The sequence below is a fragment of the Cornus florida genome, unplaced genomic scaffold, assembly GCF_030987335.1.
Source record: "Cornus florida cultivar Cherokee Brave unplaced genomic scaffold, ASM3098733v1 CherokeeBrave_3.0.0_Hap2_Chr09, whole genome shotgun sequence".
Classification (NCBI taxonomy): Eukaryota; Viridiplantae; Streptophyta; class Magnoliopsida; order Cornales; family Cornaceae; genus Cornus; species Cornus florida.
The window spans coordinates 50,140,188-50,157,615 of NW_026775579.1; the positions used below are offsets into that span (position 1 = coordinate 50,140,188).

The 17,428-nt window shown below is 36.9% G+C and overlaps 1 protein-coding gene across 1 annotated transcript; it reads right to left on the reverse strand.

Annotated features, from left to right (window-relative positions):
- Window positions 1-710: 710 nt before the first annotated feature.
- Window positions 711-12,893, reverse strand: LOC132273883 (uncharacterized). Its single transcript, XM_059774993.1, has 11 exons — window positions 12,491-12,893; window positions 11,786-11,907; window positions 10,233-10,677; window positions 9,990-10,105; window positions 5,793-6,576; window positions 5,238-5,699; window positions 4,856-5,044; window positions 4,522-4,749; window positions 2,712-3,039; window positions 2,418-2,601; window positions 711-1,434 (listed from the first exon to the last, which is right to left on the reverse strand). Exons 1-11 carry the CDS (start codon window positions 12,887-12,889, stop codon window positions 963-965), a joined length of 3,729 nt encoding a protein of 1,242 aa, XP_059630976.1. The 5' UTR covers window positions 12,890-12,893; the 3' UTR covers window positions 711-962.
- Between the last annotated feature and the right edge of the window lie 4,535 nt (window positions 12,894-17,428).

Consider the following 17,428-nt stretch of genomic DNA (forward strand, 5'->3'; position numbering starts at 1 on the left):
ACTTTCACTGCTCTTTGCTATCTCAGGACACAAGTTTTGGGATTTCAATGCCCAAATGTTGTTGAAACTCAAAGTTTATTGATCTGCATTCTCTCCTACGTCACCAAACTCAGACCGGGACAACCAATTTCATCTCATCAGTTTATGAATTTTAGGAGAAAATTTTCAAATCAAACATTGGTGGTTTGGAGCTTGAATGATAAAACACAATCAGATGATCACTTGTTAATTCTAAATTGGGTTAAACAGCCATAAAAGACTTGCGAAGAACTTAAAACTCAGTCATTTCCTGCAGCTTGCGATGAGTTGGCTCACAAGGTTGATAACCAGAACCACTGGTAAGTAAATGCTTGTGTGAAATTAACAACACATTGAGTGGTTGAAAATCGAATTTTAGATTGATGTTTGACAAATTCAATTACAGCCTCAGTGGATAATTTTGCATGCTCCAACATGACAACGAAAGTTTTACTAAGATTAGGTAAGAGAAACATGGCTCACCATATCGGTCGATACGGGTTAGTATCGGTGGTCCGATATTCGTTCTAGTCCGTTACACAACGGTGATTGATACCGCAACTGCAAACTATTGTACCTTGCTGTAGGGCTTAACATGATGATTTAAAAATAAATAGTCAGTGGTATATCACTCCAATCCACTTGACATGATGATTGAATATAAGAGTAGATTACTTTAGCTACCAAAGAAATTGAATGAACAAGAACCATCCCTATAAATGATAAACATAACTTACAACTGCATTAACCAGTTCAAGGACAAGGACTAACAAGTAACAAGCCCTTTTTGATAGTAATATCGTGTAGATATATATTATATACATGTACAATACATTTCAAACCGCAGACTGTCTCAGATATACATACAAACAATGTGTTCAAGAGAATGTGAGCATCACAGATTTTTTTATATTTTGCTTTTAATTTTTTTTCGGGAATAAAAATTACAGGTTCTTGAGCACTAGTTCATACCATTCTCGGTGAACACTGCCCGACACTGTTGCCGCCACAACCAACACTTCCACAGCCTCCACTACCTTATCAGTAAGAAGAGCTGACCCCACACGCCTGAGTGCTGTCTCTGCTAATTGCCTACCCTTGGCTCCACTCCCGCCAAGCACGATCCCTCTTGCTGCCAGGTAGACAGTCCGGGAAACCCGAGTGAATATGGCATCCCCAGCTCGCAAGCTCTTCATCAACATGTTAGCCATAACATCCTTCCTTGCTCGAACCTTTTCAGAGTCACCACCTTCCAAGAACCCATTGATCTTTTCAACAATTTCTGATATACCCACATCTTCTACGCTATCCAAATGCTCATAGAGCAGTATAACACATTGGGAAACTATATTTTCCACGTCAACAGGGCTGGTAACCAACTTCTCACCAAGAAGAGTTTGCCGCAGAACCAATATGCTGATGACATATTAATAAAAAAAAATTCACAATAAGATCAGTACAGGGTGTGGGGGTGGGCTGGGTGGCTAAAGTTGAAAGAAAAGAGTACAATGTGTATGTTAAAGGGTAGGATAGTGATACTAACTATTCAATGCAATCTAATCTTGCAAATCAGAAGTTAGGATGGTTCAGATCATTGACCTAACTAATTGATTATGTATGCTAATATCAGCAAGATCTGACCAAGATTTATAATGTCAAACATATATCAAGTGAAATGTACTGTATAGAAAGTGGGGAGGAGGATGATATCTTTATGTATTATGCTCTCAATAAGCATAACCAATATAGAGTGAAACTGAAAAGTACCTAGCAATACCATGAATATTTTGCACCAGGTAATGATCTATGGATTTCAAGGAACATAAAATTCTAAGTTTTTATTTTCTGTTATTGAAAAGATAAAAATCACTGCTTCAAAACAATTATTACTTATTTTGAAATAAAACACAAATTGGCCAAATATATATAGAATTCTTAAAATAAATGTCTACCATTTGTAAGGGAGTCGCACTGAAGTTCCATTATATTGATGGAAATTTTATCATAGATCTGATCTGAGAATGACATTATAGCAGACCAATGTGTGGTAGCGCATGTAATAGAACTATTTATCAGTTATATGTAGGCTGCAAAAATTTTAAGCATTGCATTTTTATAATGCATTCCATGTTCTTTTTCGAATTTCTTCTAGATGTTTCTTTGACATAGACAATAAATCTGTACCTACAAGTTGTAAAATCCTAAACATCATCACTGAAACCAAGAATGATACTTAACCACAGTTCTAAAACCACATAGCTTTAACCATCATATTTAGTAAGTTCAAGGCGGATCAACCACATTATGTCAACAGTTGCACATAGGTATTAGATTTTCTATTCAGTAATTAAAGGCAAAAATCAGAATAGAAAGGAGAGTGAAAATTCACATCCTCTCACCTGGTAGAGATGACAATAATTTTCTGGATTTGAGACTGAACAGCCCTTAGCCTAGGGAGATTTAGCTTAAGAGTTTCAGGCAGAGTTTCAGCAGTCAATCCTTCAACCTCACTTACAAGCTTTAACAAACCAAGCCTCAGCAACAAATCAATCCTTTCTCCCTTGCATTCTGGTTGTTCAGAACCTGAGCACAATGAAAAAGCACCAACACATATATGTGAGTTGAGAAAAGAAGATAAGGAGAAAAAAGAAATGAAAGAAGAAGAAAAGAAAATAGCAAGTGACAACTAAAACCTGTAGCAGTAGTGAGTGGAATGTCTATTTTTGATGCTGTTCGAATGCTACCTCCAGTACGAAGCGTGGTGGGGAGAAGCCCCTGAGGGTATCTCCCATCACTGGTTGTCAAAGCTAGTAGAGAATCTGTATGTTCATCCCACTCCTGCTCAGAATTAACCAGCACAGAAGAAAGCCATCTCATTGTCAATGATAGAGAAGCGGGGGCGTCAATAGGAGATCCATATTGCTTGGCAAAAGCTTTCTTCAGGTAGTCCAAACCAGTAGGCCCCTTTATGAGTGGTTCCAAAATCCTTATGCGTGCTTTGCTAATCTCATGCTTAAGAGTCTGCAGTAATTTTACAAATAGTATATTAAATTATAAAGAGAGAATATGAATATGCTTTTCAGGTATATATGGGCTAAACAATGTGAAGTTTGTACAATAGCTAAACAATTAAGTTTTCTTATTCTTGTGTATGGTGTTGGGAGTCAAATAAACAAACCTATATGAATATTTATATGTTTAGGTGTACAAGAGAATAATTTAGGGAACTTCTATCTAATCATACAAGTTAATGGACTCCAAAGATACTTCTTCAACGTCTGCCTCACTCCTTTTTATTTAGTCCTGGGATCCCCAAATTTCAACCTAGATAGAACCTACAAAACTGCAAAGTTCCCTTCATAAGGCCATCCAGACTCCCAGTAAAGGATTGTCCTACTGTGATCCTTTTTGGGAAATTATACCCTTCCTTGATCAACCCCCACAGAAAACTTCAGCTAGACAAGCACTTAAAGTTGTTGCACTACCAACAATATGCTACAGTACAGCTGATCTAGGCACAGTGCACAACCCTATCCAGATCAGCTTGACCCTTAATCCTACACTATGTTCCTCAACAATGACATGCATATAATGCTTGCATACACTACTATACATCTCATCATCATTGCCATCTTTGCCTTACTCCCATATGAATGGGGCCGGCAACATGAATTCTCCTACCCTCTGTCTAAATTATCCTTCCTCTTCTCGCTGGTGCATCTATAGGTCTTCTATGTATATGCCCACACCACTTAAGTCTACTCCCTCTAGTGTTGTCACTAATAGGTGCAACACCTAGTTTCTCCCTCATATTTTGGTTTGAAACCCTATCTTTACTCCAAGACCCTAAATACCGAAAGTGTTCAGCTTGGATAATTCTTTGTTTTTGAAGTGTAACAACCATTACATCATTAATATCTGACTCTTTACTAAATTTGCATTCCATATGTTCAGTTTTAGTCCTACTAACCCTCAACCCTTTTGATTCTAAGGCATTTCTCCACCTTTCTAACTTAATTGCTAAGCTAATTTAATTGCCAAGTTTTCTTTAGAAGTGTCAAATAATAATATGTCATCGGCATGAATCCTGATAGAACATTACTAATATTTACATTCATCAGTTTCATATCATTAGTAGGGGCAATTGCCCAAAGTGATGGTAAAAGAGTGAGTTACCAAACATGAGACTACAGGTTGAGCCTAAGAGCAGCAAAATTTTGAAGTAATGCCAACTAGTATGTCTATACCAAGTCCCCCAGCCCCGCAGGGGCCTACTTGGGATGTCAAGCATTCAAAATTCCATAACAATTTTAATAATTTTACCAAGTTCAAAGTTAGCCAGATTAGTCAATATTTATATGTTTCGATGCAACAAGAAGATGTTATTTGTAACTAGTTTTGTTGGTTGGTTAATTGGTCACATTTTATTCATGAAATGGGTTGGATTGGTATTAGTCTGGAATAAATAAACAAAGAGGAAGACACCAAAAGCTGCTAACACACCTGTATCTGCTGCAGAACAAAACGCAGACCTTTCATCATTAAGAGGGCAAATGAATCATTTGAATTATCTCCAGCTGGAGAAATTTCTCTTAGTTCTTGTAATAGCATATGATGAGTTTTTTTCATCTCATCCTCATTAGCGGAAGCAGAGAGTTTCTCCAAAGTGAGTAATGCAAACTCCAGGATCTTCCCAAGATAATCCACGTCTAAAATTCCTGATTTCAGCAACTAAGAGAAAAAGGAGAAAGAGAGAAGGAAATTAATTTACATGTAAAAATGATAACAGAAATGACATGCATAGGCTGCAAAATGATGACAAGGATAGGTTCCCTACATGGGAAAGAGTATCAGTATCAATAGTTTCAACAATCTCCTGTCTCCAACTCAAAGGAGACATCTCACACAGTTCATTCCGGACTTCCTTCACGAGTTTAAGCACCCAGCTGTAGTCAGCCTCCTTCTGTTTCATGGATTCTGTTATACCATCCCAGAAAGCCTTTTCCATTGTCTCTCTCACTTTTGCCTGCATGAAGATAAAGAAAAAGCAAGCAATTATGATGATTTCTATCTCTATATGTTCCACACATTAGCAAACCCTTACAGATTAACTATATAAACACACACATATATACACACACGTGCACATACATATATAACTGTGCATGCACACATAAATATACAAAGAGAGAGAAGAACAAGTAAACCCATGCAATAACCTTAAGACTTTGCTGATCTTCACTACCAATGTCCAAGCTATCAGCAAAACCATGGCGGTACTCATGGAGAATTGCATTTACAAGCATTTCATTCTCCATAATCAAAATTGCACCAGAGCTCGAGTGACCCACTTCACTGCTACTAGAAGTAGACGTATCAACTTCATTGCATGGGGAAGAATCAACTGCCTCAAACGAGGAGTGCACTGTGCTGCTTGAATTATTTAAGTCTTCAGTTGGATTATCTATTTCATCAGGGACATTAATTGCAGGCCTATCTGATGAATCAGGTGAACTTGAAGGTGATCTGTGTACAGCTGGGGATGCTAATGAACTCCCATTGTCCTTGGCTTCAAAAAATCTAGACCGCACATCAGACAAAGCACAGTCCATGCGTTCAAGCCCTTCATTACCACTTAGTTGCTGCACCTTTTCCCTCAAAAGCTTTTGATCTTCCTTAACCTACCATCAGCAAGACAATACAATGGGAAACATTAGCCAATTAAGAGTTTCTGTTCATAAGAGTTTGCTTCATATCTGAGCTTGGTGTAGTACCTGCTTTTGGATAGGCTTCATTCCCTGAGTAAGATTGCCATTATATCCTTCTGGAGTCAGCTTGCAAGCCTGCATCATAGAGAACTCCATCTGGCAAGCAGCTTTCACCAAATCCTCTTCTAACAATTTAGCATCCTTAACCTTCCACCCCACAAATCGATACAGGTAAGAGCACCATGCTTTATCAAAAGCTTCCAGTTGTGATCTGAATGTCAGTCGACTGGGAGCGGAGGGGGCTGTTTCCTCTTGAGTAATCTGAGTGGGGCCATCTAATATAATCTTAACCAACAACTCAAACTCACGAACAAAACTCTCTGCAGAGTCGACCAGGGGAATCTCAAGCTCACCCATCACACTGAAAACTGCATCAGGGTGTCCCAATATCATATAAGCACAGAGAACAGCTCTTACTGGATATCTTGACAGTTTAGTCATACTGTGATCTACTTCTCTTCTAGGCCCGACTTTCTTTGCCCCTATGCTTCTGGTAGGATTGCTGGCAGTGCCCCTTCGACTAGGGGGAGCAACCCGTTTAAGAAGATGATCAATCTTTTCTAAACTAGATAGATTACTTGTATGAATAGCTTCCCTTTTAAGAGTAATGCGGCTCTCAAACCGGTCAAGTAAAGCTTTCACAACTTTGATGGTCGTGGCTGACTCAATCTGAAGAGCAAGCTCTTCAAATGGCATCGACTTAAGAGATTTTTCATTGACTCCTAAAGCCACATATGCCTTTGCCAACGCAAAAGTTGTTCTTCTTAATCTTACAAATTGCCTCCAACACCTAGAAAACCAAAAATTTACGTTTGTTATGTCATACAATAAAAAGGAGAAGACACGCTGGGGAAAGAGAACGAATAACATTCATCTCTTTATAGTGCCAAATTCATATTGTTTGAGTCAGCAAACCAATTACTTCTGTAGAATGGAAAAGGCCATCTCTTCATTTAAAAGTATATGGCATCATGACAAGATGACATACCAAAACAGACCAGCAGCAAAAGCAATGACCAAATGAAAAATTACTCATCCAGTACAGAACAAAGACAAACCATCATTTAACATTCCTAGTATTTTCCGAAAAAATAACAAGGACAAGTTGCATGGAAGGCAAGGAGATAAGTCAATCACGCCGTTCCTCATTGTCCATCAAGTTAACTCTGTTTATGTGGGGAACAGCTACCCCACTTTGGTAGCCACCTCCTCTCCAGGTGAAGTACATATACATAATTACATACACGTACAAAAAAAAAATTTGTGTGTGTATATATATATATATATAAAACTGGACAACTAAGAAATATATATATATATAACTGATTAACAAGCAACAAGAAGAGAAAAACAAGTGCACAATAATTATGTGTGTCATTTGTTCCAGTAGTTTTCTGTGACTGAGTTGTTGAGACAAAGTTGGAAGTCCATAGTTAGGGAAGAAAATGCAAAGACATTATTTCTTCAAGACAATTTAATTCATCTGACTATGATTTTAAGGATCAATACAATAATTCAAGTTCTCTATGCTGCCTTACAAGTTACTTCTTTGAAGATAAAAGATCAGAACATTCAAGTTCATTGATACAAGGAGCATTTAGATCCAACTTATATTATAAGCCTCATCACATGATTCTGACAAATATAATATTGGCACAAGGCTGGACGAGCACCACATAGATTGTTGACTACCTCAAGCTTCAGCTCACGTTCAGGGTCAAACTTTGCCCAAGTATGCAGAAGTAACAAGAAGCTAAAACAAGTCTATAACAATTACATGCGTCAATAGTTCCTCGTACAGGGATATTTATGTAAATTTAGATATAGCGGTCAATTTATTGGGTCTTATTATTTCTTATTTATGGTCTGGATTAGTTTACTCATGGAGAACAGAAAGTCTTATTGTTTGATTTTTTATTTCCAAAGTTCTTGCAGTTTTTTATTTTGTTAAGTTCCTGTAACTTTTTATTTTGGTTAGAGTTTCAAACTTTTTAAAGTTCTATTCTGGCTTGTGCAAGTAGTCTTGGCTTGGGCTTTTGGTTCAGAAGTCAAGCGTCAGGCCAGTTAGACCAACCCATTAGCAACTAAGAGGTATAGTCATTTACAACGGAGACCCATGGAGGCACCAGTAAGAAAAGGTAGATCTATTTGCATAGAAGTTAAGAGACAGAGGCTGATCAAAACTCACATGAGAGAAAGTAATTAACAATGATAAAAAATAATAGAAAAGAATGAAAAAATATATTACATATCTGGCCACCCCCATTCATACGGGGTAAAGGCATGGATGATGATAGTGATTGATACAGTTAATTTACAGACTGACTGTGTGTGCATCTGTAAGGGATTAGGAACTGACAGCATTAATATATTGGCTCTTCATTGCAAAACAAGATTGTAGTTTAAACAGTGCTTTCCTTGGTTATGGAATATTTCATGAAACTCGTCTATTTATTTGAGTGTCTATAGCAATAATCCCCAATGCAGTCAGATACTATTCTATCACTTTCTTTGAGATTTCTTTCTGGATCACAAATTTTATTTTGCTACAGCCCTATTCACTCCCCAATTACCAAAATCTATACCCCAAGCATTGAAAATCATAGTTTTAGATTGAAATGCATAGTTATGAGCCCCTCCTCCAATAGCTTGAACTTTTACGGTAGTCAGTCGTTTACATGTTAACAGATCATATGGGTCTTTGTTTGAATCTCGTTACATACCAAGTAATATATATTAACTCGTGTCGGGCCCACTCATAAGAGACTAAAATGAGGGAGAGTAATATATATGCTACAACCCCTCTATTAAGCTTCCAGTAGTCAAATGTGAACATTTTAACGAACGCTAACTCCATTCCCGTTATTTTAATTGCTTCACCCACCACTTCTCCCTTGTACTTCAGTCGTAAAAAAATAAAAGAATCATAGGTTGTCCTGCATCAAGATATATCCTTCTTCTCCACTTAATAAGGACTAGATGGTGTTCTCTTTCACATTACTTTAGGTTCCATTTTCCGTATGTTTTATGGGGGTGGGAGGAGGTAGATTTAGTTGGACATGTATTGCCTTTCTGGAAACTCTATATAAATTCAGAAAAAATAAATATTTTCAAGTACAAGTAGTGACTGGTATTTACTTGGTTTCCTGGTTTCCAAACTCAGAAAGAAAGGTAAATGACAATCTTCAACATGTAAATACAATTTTTCTATTTTTTAATACAGAGGACAAATTATCTTGCTCCCAGACCCTTGTTCTTCATTTCTTTTTTAACTTGTTTATCCCATGCAGCACATGGAATGGATGGAAGACTGAAGTGGACAAAAGAACAAATTTTTCCATCTATCTTTGCCTTTCCCACTTCCCCACCCCACCCCCCAACACCATGAAAAGAAAAAAGGGATCTCTGTAACTCCTATATTTAAATGATGTTAAATTCGATTATGTCCCATAAAATTAGGTAAAAAAAGACCACGTTTATTGTCTTCAAACTACTTAAAGTTAAAAAAGAAGCCTAGCCCACCGACTGCTTCAAATAAATCCAACAATCATTTCATTTCTAGAATAAAAATGCCCAAAATAAAATCTTCATCCGTCCATCTGTTGTTGGTGAAAACTTCTAGTTAAATCCTCCTCTTTATCAAATTTTCTACTGTGGGATCTGATATTGGATCATACATGTTAATTAAAATGTCAGGGGAAACACTGCTTACTGAAAATTGGTTTCAATTGGACAAAGCTTAGCTTTCTTTTTCTTTCTTCTTTTCCTTTCCTGAATGACAAAATTTAGCTTTAGCACATAAAAGATAAAAATCTCATAGGATAGGGAATAAAGTTGAGATTAACTCATAGATCCATGAGGAAATCACAACTTTGTCAGAAATAGTTCAATTTACACAAAGTTTTGCATAACCAGGTTGTAAAACCTGATCAAGTCTAGAAGCAAATTTCGTGAGCAGCTGTAGTTTCAAGGAATGTTCAGCGGAAAGGAACCAAACCTTTAATGGCAGGGGACACTCTTAGGGAAACTTGGGCACCTTTTTTCAATTCACTTTGCAGCTTTTTGTATTTTTTAAAGGTATTAAAAATATATATAATTTTTCAGTTAAAGAAAAAGAAGTAAAAAAAATGGGGGAAAATTTCAAAAAGATGATTGATAAGTGTTACTCTTGAGCAGTCAAATGACTCAAATTAACTTGTTTACCTTGCTAGCTTTCTTGATGGAAACTCCCCCTGCTCAACCAACATTTTTGAATTGGCACAAACTGAACTCTGAGAACTTCCTCTCTGCCTCAAATACTCGTCCCTTAGCCTCTTGGCCTAGTCACATCAAATACATAAATAAAATAAAATTATAAACTATATTATCAAAAATAAGGGGAAAATAGCACAACCAAGAAAAAATGCATTTCATGAAAGATACATCATCACTGAAACACAAATATACCCTTTGGAGTCGATCATCTAACTGGTCCTTCAATCTCCTTTTCTCGATCTCCCGTTGACTGTAGACAGAATTAGCTACCCGCCGTACTTGCAATACCCTCGCACGTGCCCTTGACTTCTCTGCTTCTAGCAATCCCAACCGTTTCTTTTCAGCAGCAGCACGCTTTCGGTCAATCGCAGCCTGCACACACTCCTTATACTTGCTCTCCTGAATCAGCCTCTGCGTCAATGACTGAGCTGCCTGCTCTTTCTTTGCTGCCTTTCGTTGCCTACGAGCCCTTAAAAGAAGCATCCGGTTTGTCTCTGCTTGCTGAACCCGCGATTCCATTTTTAAGCCAAGCTCACCACGTTCCTTCTCAGAACGCATTTCCACACCAGTCTTAGCTGCCTGCCGTAGCTCGCCAGACCTGGCTAAGCGTTTTTGAACCTTTGCAAGTATGCTCATCCTTTTGGTACAATAAGAACAAGAAACCAATAAACAACAAAGAATACACAAAGTTTATAGTTCAAAACCAAAATGCATATCCACTTGGGCGGGTAATCTTTATTTTGCACAATTTTATATGTAAAAAATCAAGTACTCTTTCATCATAATTTGCGTCACTAAAAGGGTATAAAAAAGACAAGTAGACATGACAAGTCATACAGAAAAGTAAATTGAATCATCCACATTCTGTAGCATCAACAAAAGTATCTGACTACAAAGAATATTTAATAAAGACACTGAAGTAGCAAATTTATCAATCAGTCGAAATATTAACAATTACACGATTTAATTTATACGGAATCGTTGAATAATTCAAGAAACAAATATTCCAATTTGACAAAAGAAAATATTACCATGTATAAAAATAACCACCACACAGAAAACTCATGCATCATGGATTATTAAATCAATTTTAGGGTTTCCTTAAATTGGAATCCACAATGACAAGGAATTCTAGTTTATGCTCCCAAGTCAAATTGGTCACATATCAAATGTAGGAAAAAGAAGGAAAATTTTTAGTATTTAGCCCATTTGGCAACTTCATTTTTTTAGCTGAGAAATTGCTTTCTTTTTCTTGCATTTTATGGTTTCTTTGATCTCTTTTTGGTTTGATTTTGGCCCTTTCTCTCTCTTTCCCAAAATAAAGCATGCACCAAAAGCGATAGTCCCAGATCGCCTTAGTTTGTTATTGGCTTTCAATTGTTTGGTAGTCAATAACACACACAGAGACACAAAATTACAACTATTAGCCTATATTGATATGAGCTTTTACTCTAATCTTGGAAGTCAGAATACAACATAAGCATAAGACTAAAATTATTACTTCCTTTTCTCTCCTTCATTTTCCTCTGCAATCACTCTTTTTTTTTTCTTTTTTACTTGGCAAGAAACTCACACACCTATTTGCTTCTATGAGTACTTGAATCCTCACTTCTCACTTTGGGAGGTTGAGGAGATACCACTAGGCTAACCTATTTCCATGATTTTTTTTATCCCGTGTTGTGGTAGTGTAGCTACGAGCACAACTATTAATAAGAAAACCATTCTTCTATTAAAAAAAATATAACCTTTTCTGCTCAGCTGCATTTAGTTTTGCTTCAATACGTTGACCTGAGTCTTCCCCTTGCGAAGACAACCATGACGGGCTTCTCGTCTTCCGTGCTTTGCTTGACAACAATTCGTAGAAGTGCTACACCCAAACAAAACACAAATCTTTGGTCAAACCTAAATCAAGAACATCAATGCAGCAATAAAACCACCAGAAAAAATTAAGAAAATGTATAATAAATAACTTTATCTGTGTGAATCACTATTTCTATTACGTGTCACATGTTACACAAGAATGTAACAACAACTTGCCTCTTGACATGAACCTAATAAAACAAAAAATGATACTTTCATCTGTTTGCTTGCCGAGAAAATCTAAATCCTAACACACTCACTGTCTAGAACACAAGAAAACAAATTTTTCACCAGAACTTTAGCTCAGCGCTCACTAGTAGGCTTAATTGATGTCAATTTTACATTCTATCACTAAACCAACACAAAATGCTCAATATAATGTTCAAATTTTCCTTCCCTTCTCTGTTCTTCACAATCTATTGTTTTTCCAACTATAGCATTATAATTCACTTAACCAGGAATTAAAATTAATAACTGAGTTTAATTCCCAGAAAAAAAAAATTTAAAAAAAAAAGAAAAATAGACGATAGATTTATATATATATATATATATAGAGAGAGAGAGAGAGAGAGAGAGAGAGAGAGGAGTACCTGACGACGGAGATCGGCGTCTTTGAGCTTAGCTTCGATCTCCTCTGCGGTGGTTGAATGGCTTTTCGACTCGAGAAGACGCCGTCGAAGTTGCAGAGGAAGCTTAGGAGGCGTTGAGTACGACGTCGTGTTGGCGTCGGTAGCCGGAATGTTAAACGCAGTCCCGGCGACTCCCTCCGATTCCGTCATTTCTACTCCGGCGATCGTTGAATGATCGTTAAAATGTGGATTGATCGATGAATTGAGACCTGAGAGGGTGATTTGATTCGTACGATTGTCGAGCGAAGGTCGACGAACGTTAAAATGCTTTTTGTGTTTTTTTGTTTCTCTCTCTAAATTTTGTCGGTAATTCTTTCTTTCTTTTTCTAGAAGCCCGTCGGATGTGGTGAGGAGTGTCATTCAAATTATTTACAAATTTCCCCCGATTTAAATAAAATTCTAAATGTTTATTTCTCTTTTGCTAACTCAAATTCTGAACTGATTAGAGTGTTTATTCAATTAAAGGGTTTTTGACCAGGCATTTTAAAATTTTATCTTAAAAGGTACACATCACTTATTAATTTCACTGTTAAAAATTTTAAAAGAAATTGTAAAATATTTATTTTTTAATTATTATTTAAAATTAAATTATTAAAAATTTTAGAACTGTAATAAATATATGTGTATGTGTAAATATATAGCGAGAGAATAATGAACGGAGGGAGAGAGGACAAATAAAGAGACCCAGAGAGAAAGATAGAGAGGACGAACAGAGAGAAAGATAGAGAGGACGAACAGAGAGAGAGAGAGAATGCGACTTCAGATTTTTTTCATTTCAAAATTGTACATGCCCAATGCCTTTTATAGGCTTCAATAATGGCTTCTTCAGTACGCTTCCATAGCAATCTTTCTTTGTAAGCCATAAAGACTATGATTACATGTATGACTTAATAAATTTGTGGAGCCCACAACAAGTGTATATCTATATAACACTCCCCCTTGGAGTCCACAAAACTACACTAAGAATATGCCTCGTTAAAACCTTGCTAAGGAAAATCCAGTGGGACAAAACCCTAGCGAAGAAAAAAGAGTATAGAATTCTTATGTATCTTGAAAATGGTATTGCATAGATTAAAACTGCCTCATTAAAACCTTGCCAGGAAAACCCAGTGGGACAAAACCTGGACGAAGGAAAAAGAGTACAGCATGCCAATACCTCTTTGATGAATTGCTCCCCCTCATCAGATCAACCCTGAAGATCCTATAGTTGACGCATTCCAATGTTGTGCACCAGCTTCTTGAATGTTGTAGTTGGAAGCGTTTTAGTGAATAAATCTGCTAGATTTTCACATAAACGTATCTTCTGAATATCAATATCACCTTTTTTCTGCAGTTCATGTGCATAAAAGAATTTTGGTGAGATGTGCTTGGTCCTGTCACTTTTAATATACCCTTCTTTCATCTGTGTAATGCATGTCGCATTATCTTCATATAATATTGTTGGACTTTCTTTTATTGATGAGAGACCACATGTTGTTCGAATATGCTGGATCATTGATCTCAACCAAATGCATTCCCTGCTTACCTCATGAATTGCGACTATCTCAGAATGATTTGAAGAAGTGGCAATCATTGTCTGTTTCATCGATCGCCATGATATAGCTGTGCCGCCACAGGTAAACACATACCCTGTTTGTGAATAAGCTTTATGTGGGTCAGAAAGATAGCCGGCATCTGCATATCCAACTAATGGAGACTTTGGTGCCTTCGAATAAAACAAGCCTATATCAGTTGTGCCACGAAGATATCGCAATATGTGTTTGATTCCATTCCAGTGTCTGCGAGTTGGTGCAGAACTGTACCGTGCTAATAAATTGACTGGAAAAATTATATCAGGTCTTGTGCAATTTGCAAGATACAAAAGAGCACCAATCGCACTGAGATAGGGCACTTCAGGGCCAAGGAGTTCTTCATCATCTTCATGAGGACGAAAATGATCTTTCTTGATGTCCAGTGATCGGACAACCATTGGGGAGCTCAATGGATATGCTTTATCCATATGAAAACGTTTCAGAATATTTTCTGTATATGTTGATTGATGGATGAGAATACCGTTCGAAAGATGTTCAACCTGCAGCCCAAGGCAGAATTTTGTCTTTCCGAGATCTTTCATTTCAAATTCTTTCTTTAAATATGTGGCTGTCTTTTCGATCTCATCTAATGTTCCCACAAGGTTCAGATCATCAACATATATTGCAACAATAACAAAACCAGATTCTGATTTGTTAATAAATATGCATGGACAAATATGACCGTTCACATACCCTTCTTTGAGTAAGTAATCGCTAAGGCGATTATACCACATTCGTCCAGATTGCTTCATTCCATATAAGGATCGTTGTAATTTTATTGAGTGTATATTACGTGGTTTTGTTTCAGGCATTTTAAATCCTTCTGGGATTTTCATATAAATATCACTATCTAGTAATCCATATAAATATGCTGTAACCACGTCCATTAAATGCATATGCAATCTTTCTGTGACTGCTAAATGTATTATGAATTTAAAAGTAGTTGCATCAATCACAGGGGAATATGTTTCCTCATAATCAATACCAGGTCTTTGTGAGAAACCTTGAGCTACAAGTCGGGCTTTATATCTCACGATTTCATTTTTCTCATTACGTTTTCGTACAAACACCCATTTGTACCCAACAGGATTAACCCCCTCAGGTGTCTGGACTACTGGTCCAAATACTTTACGTTTAGCTAATGAATTTAGCTCTGCTTGTATCGCTTCTTTCCATTTTGGCCAATCATTTATTCGTCGACATTCTTCGACGTTTTGAGGTTCCGGATCCTCATTTTCAATATCAAGAGCAACAAGATATGAGAATATGTTGTTGACAACAATTTTATTTCTATTCCATCTCGTTTCATAATTTAATGAGATCTCATCATTTTTAGGTACCTATGCCTCATCATGAGCATGTGCCTCATCAAGGGTCACATCATCATCTGTTGCTTTTGCCTTATCAATATTTATTATTTCATCATTTTTAGGTACCTGAGACTCATCAAGAGCATCTGCCTTATCAAAGGCTATTATCTCAGATTGATCAATAAAATCTGTTGCTCTTTTGTGGCCTCTTCAGGAGTGCCAACTTTTCTTTGTGATTTCCTCTTATGAGAAACAATATCTTTTGCACCAACTGGTCTACCACGCTTCAGGCGTGTTTTAGATACATTTGCTGCATTACTGACAGAAGGTCTCTCAGGGACAACAATTCGTGCTGGTACATTTGCAGCTGGTATATGTGATTTTATCACTTTCTTTGTATCAGTAAATGCATCAGGTAATTGATTTGCAACATTTTGCAAGTGAATGATCCTCTGAACTTCTCGTTCACATTGGTTTGTACGATGATCAAAATGAGACAATTTCAGGGCATTCCAAGTAAGATCACGTTGCTGCTGTACCTTTTCTCCCCCTAATGGTGGGAAAACAGTCTCATCAAAATGACAGTCAGCAAATCGTGCTTTGAAGACATCACCTGTCAGGGGTTCAAGATATCTAATAATAGATGGAAAATCAAAACCAACATAAATTCCAAGTCTACGTTGAGGACCCATTTTAGTGCGTTGGGGTGGTGCAATTGGAACATATACAGCACAACCAAAAACTCGTATGTGGGAGATATTTGGTTGTTGTCCAAAAACAAGTTGTAATGGTGAGTACTTATGATAAGCAGTTGGTCGTATACGAACTAATGATGCAGCATGTAATATGGCATGACCCCAGGCAGAAACAGGTAAATTTGTTCGCATAAGCAAAGGACGACCAATTAGCTGAAGTCTTTTAATAAAAGATTCAGCCATACAATTTTGAGTATGAGTGTGTGCAACAGGATGTTCAACATAAATTCCAACTGACATGCAATAATCATCAAAAGCTTGAGAAGAAAATTCAGCGGCATTATCAAGACGGATTGTCTTAATTGGGTAATCAGGAAAGTGTGCCCGTAATTTGATGATTTGAGCAAGAAGTTTAGCAAATGCAATATTACGAGTAGAAAGTAGACAAACATGTGACCATCGTGTTGATGCATCAATTAAGACCATAAAATAACGAAATGGTCCAGATGGTGGATGGATTAGCCCACATATATCCCCATGAATTCGTTGTAAAAATGGAGGAGACTCAACAATGACTTTTGAAGGGGATGGTCTGATAATCAACTTACCTTGTGAGCAGGCGGTGCATAGATGATTATTTGGTAAGATGATTTTTTTATCCTTTAGTGGGTGACCATGTGAATTTTCAATAATTCGACGCATCATTGTACTCCCTGGGTGACCAAGTCGATCATGCCAAAGTATAAAAAGTTTTGGGTCACAAGATTTTTTATGGATCACAACATTTGACTCAATTGTTCTAATGGTTGTATAGTATAACCCAGAAGAGAATACAGGGAGTTTTTCTAATATCAGTTTCTTGCCTGAGGTAATGGAAGTAATGTAGAGATATTCGACATTTCTTTCATTTGCAGTCTCAATATGATACCCATTAGGACGCAAGTCTTTAAAACTCAGCAGATTTCTCCGAGATCTTGTAGAATATAAGGCATCATTGATTTGTAATCTAGTTCCATGTGGTAAAATGATGTTGGCTCGTCCGGAGCCTTCAATCAAGTCGGTGTACTGACACTAGCGTCTGTCAGAGTTAAGTGGGAAAAATATTTTTGATCTCGAAGGATTGTATGCGTTGTTCCGCTATCTGCAAGACATATGTCTTCACCATTTATTTTGGAACTAGTGAGATCCATTCCTATTCATGCAAATTTCTTTATCAGAAAAAAAACTTTTATAACAAAAACCTTTAATACAAACTAGAAAATAAAAACTTTAGTACAAGGACAATAAAAAGCATAGTAGACAGTACATAAAAGAAACATAAGA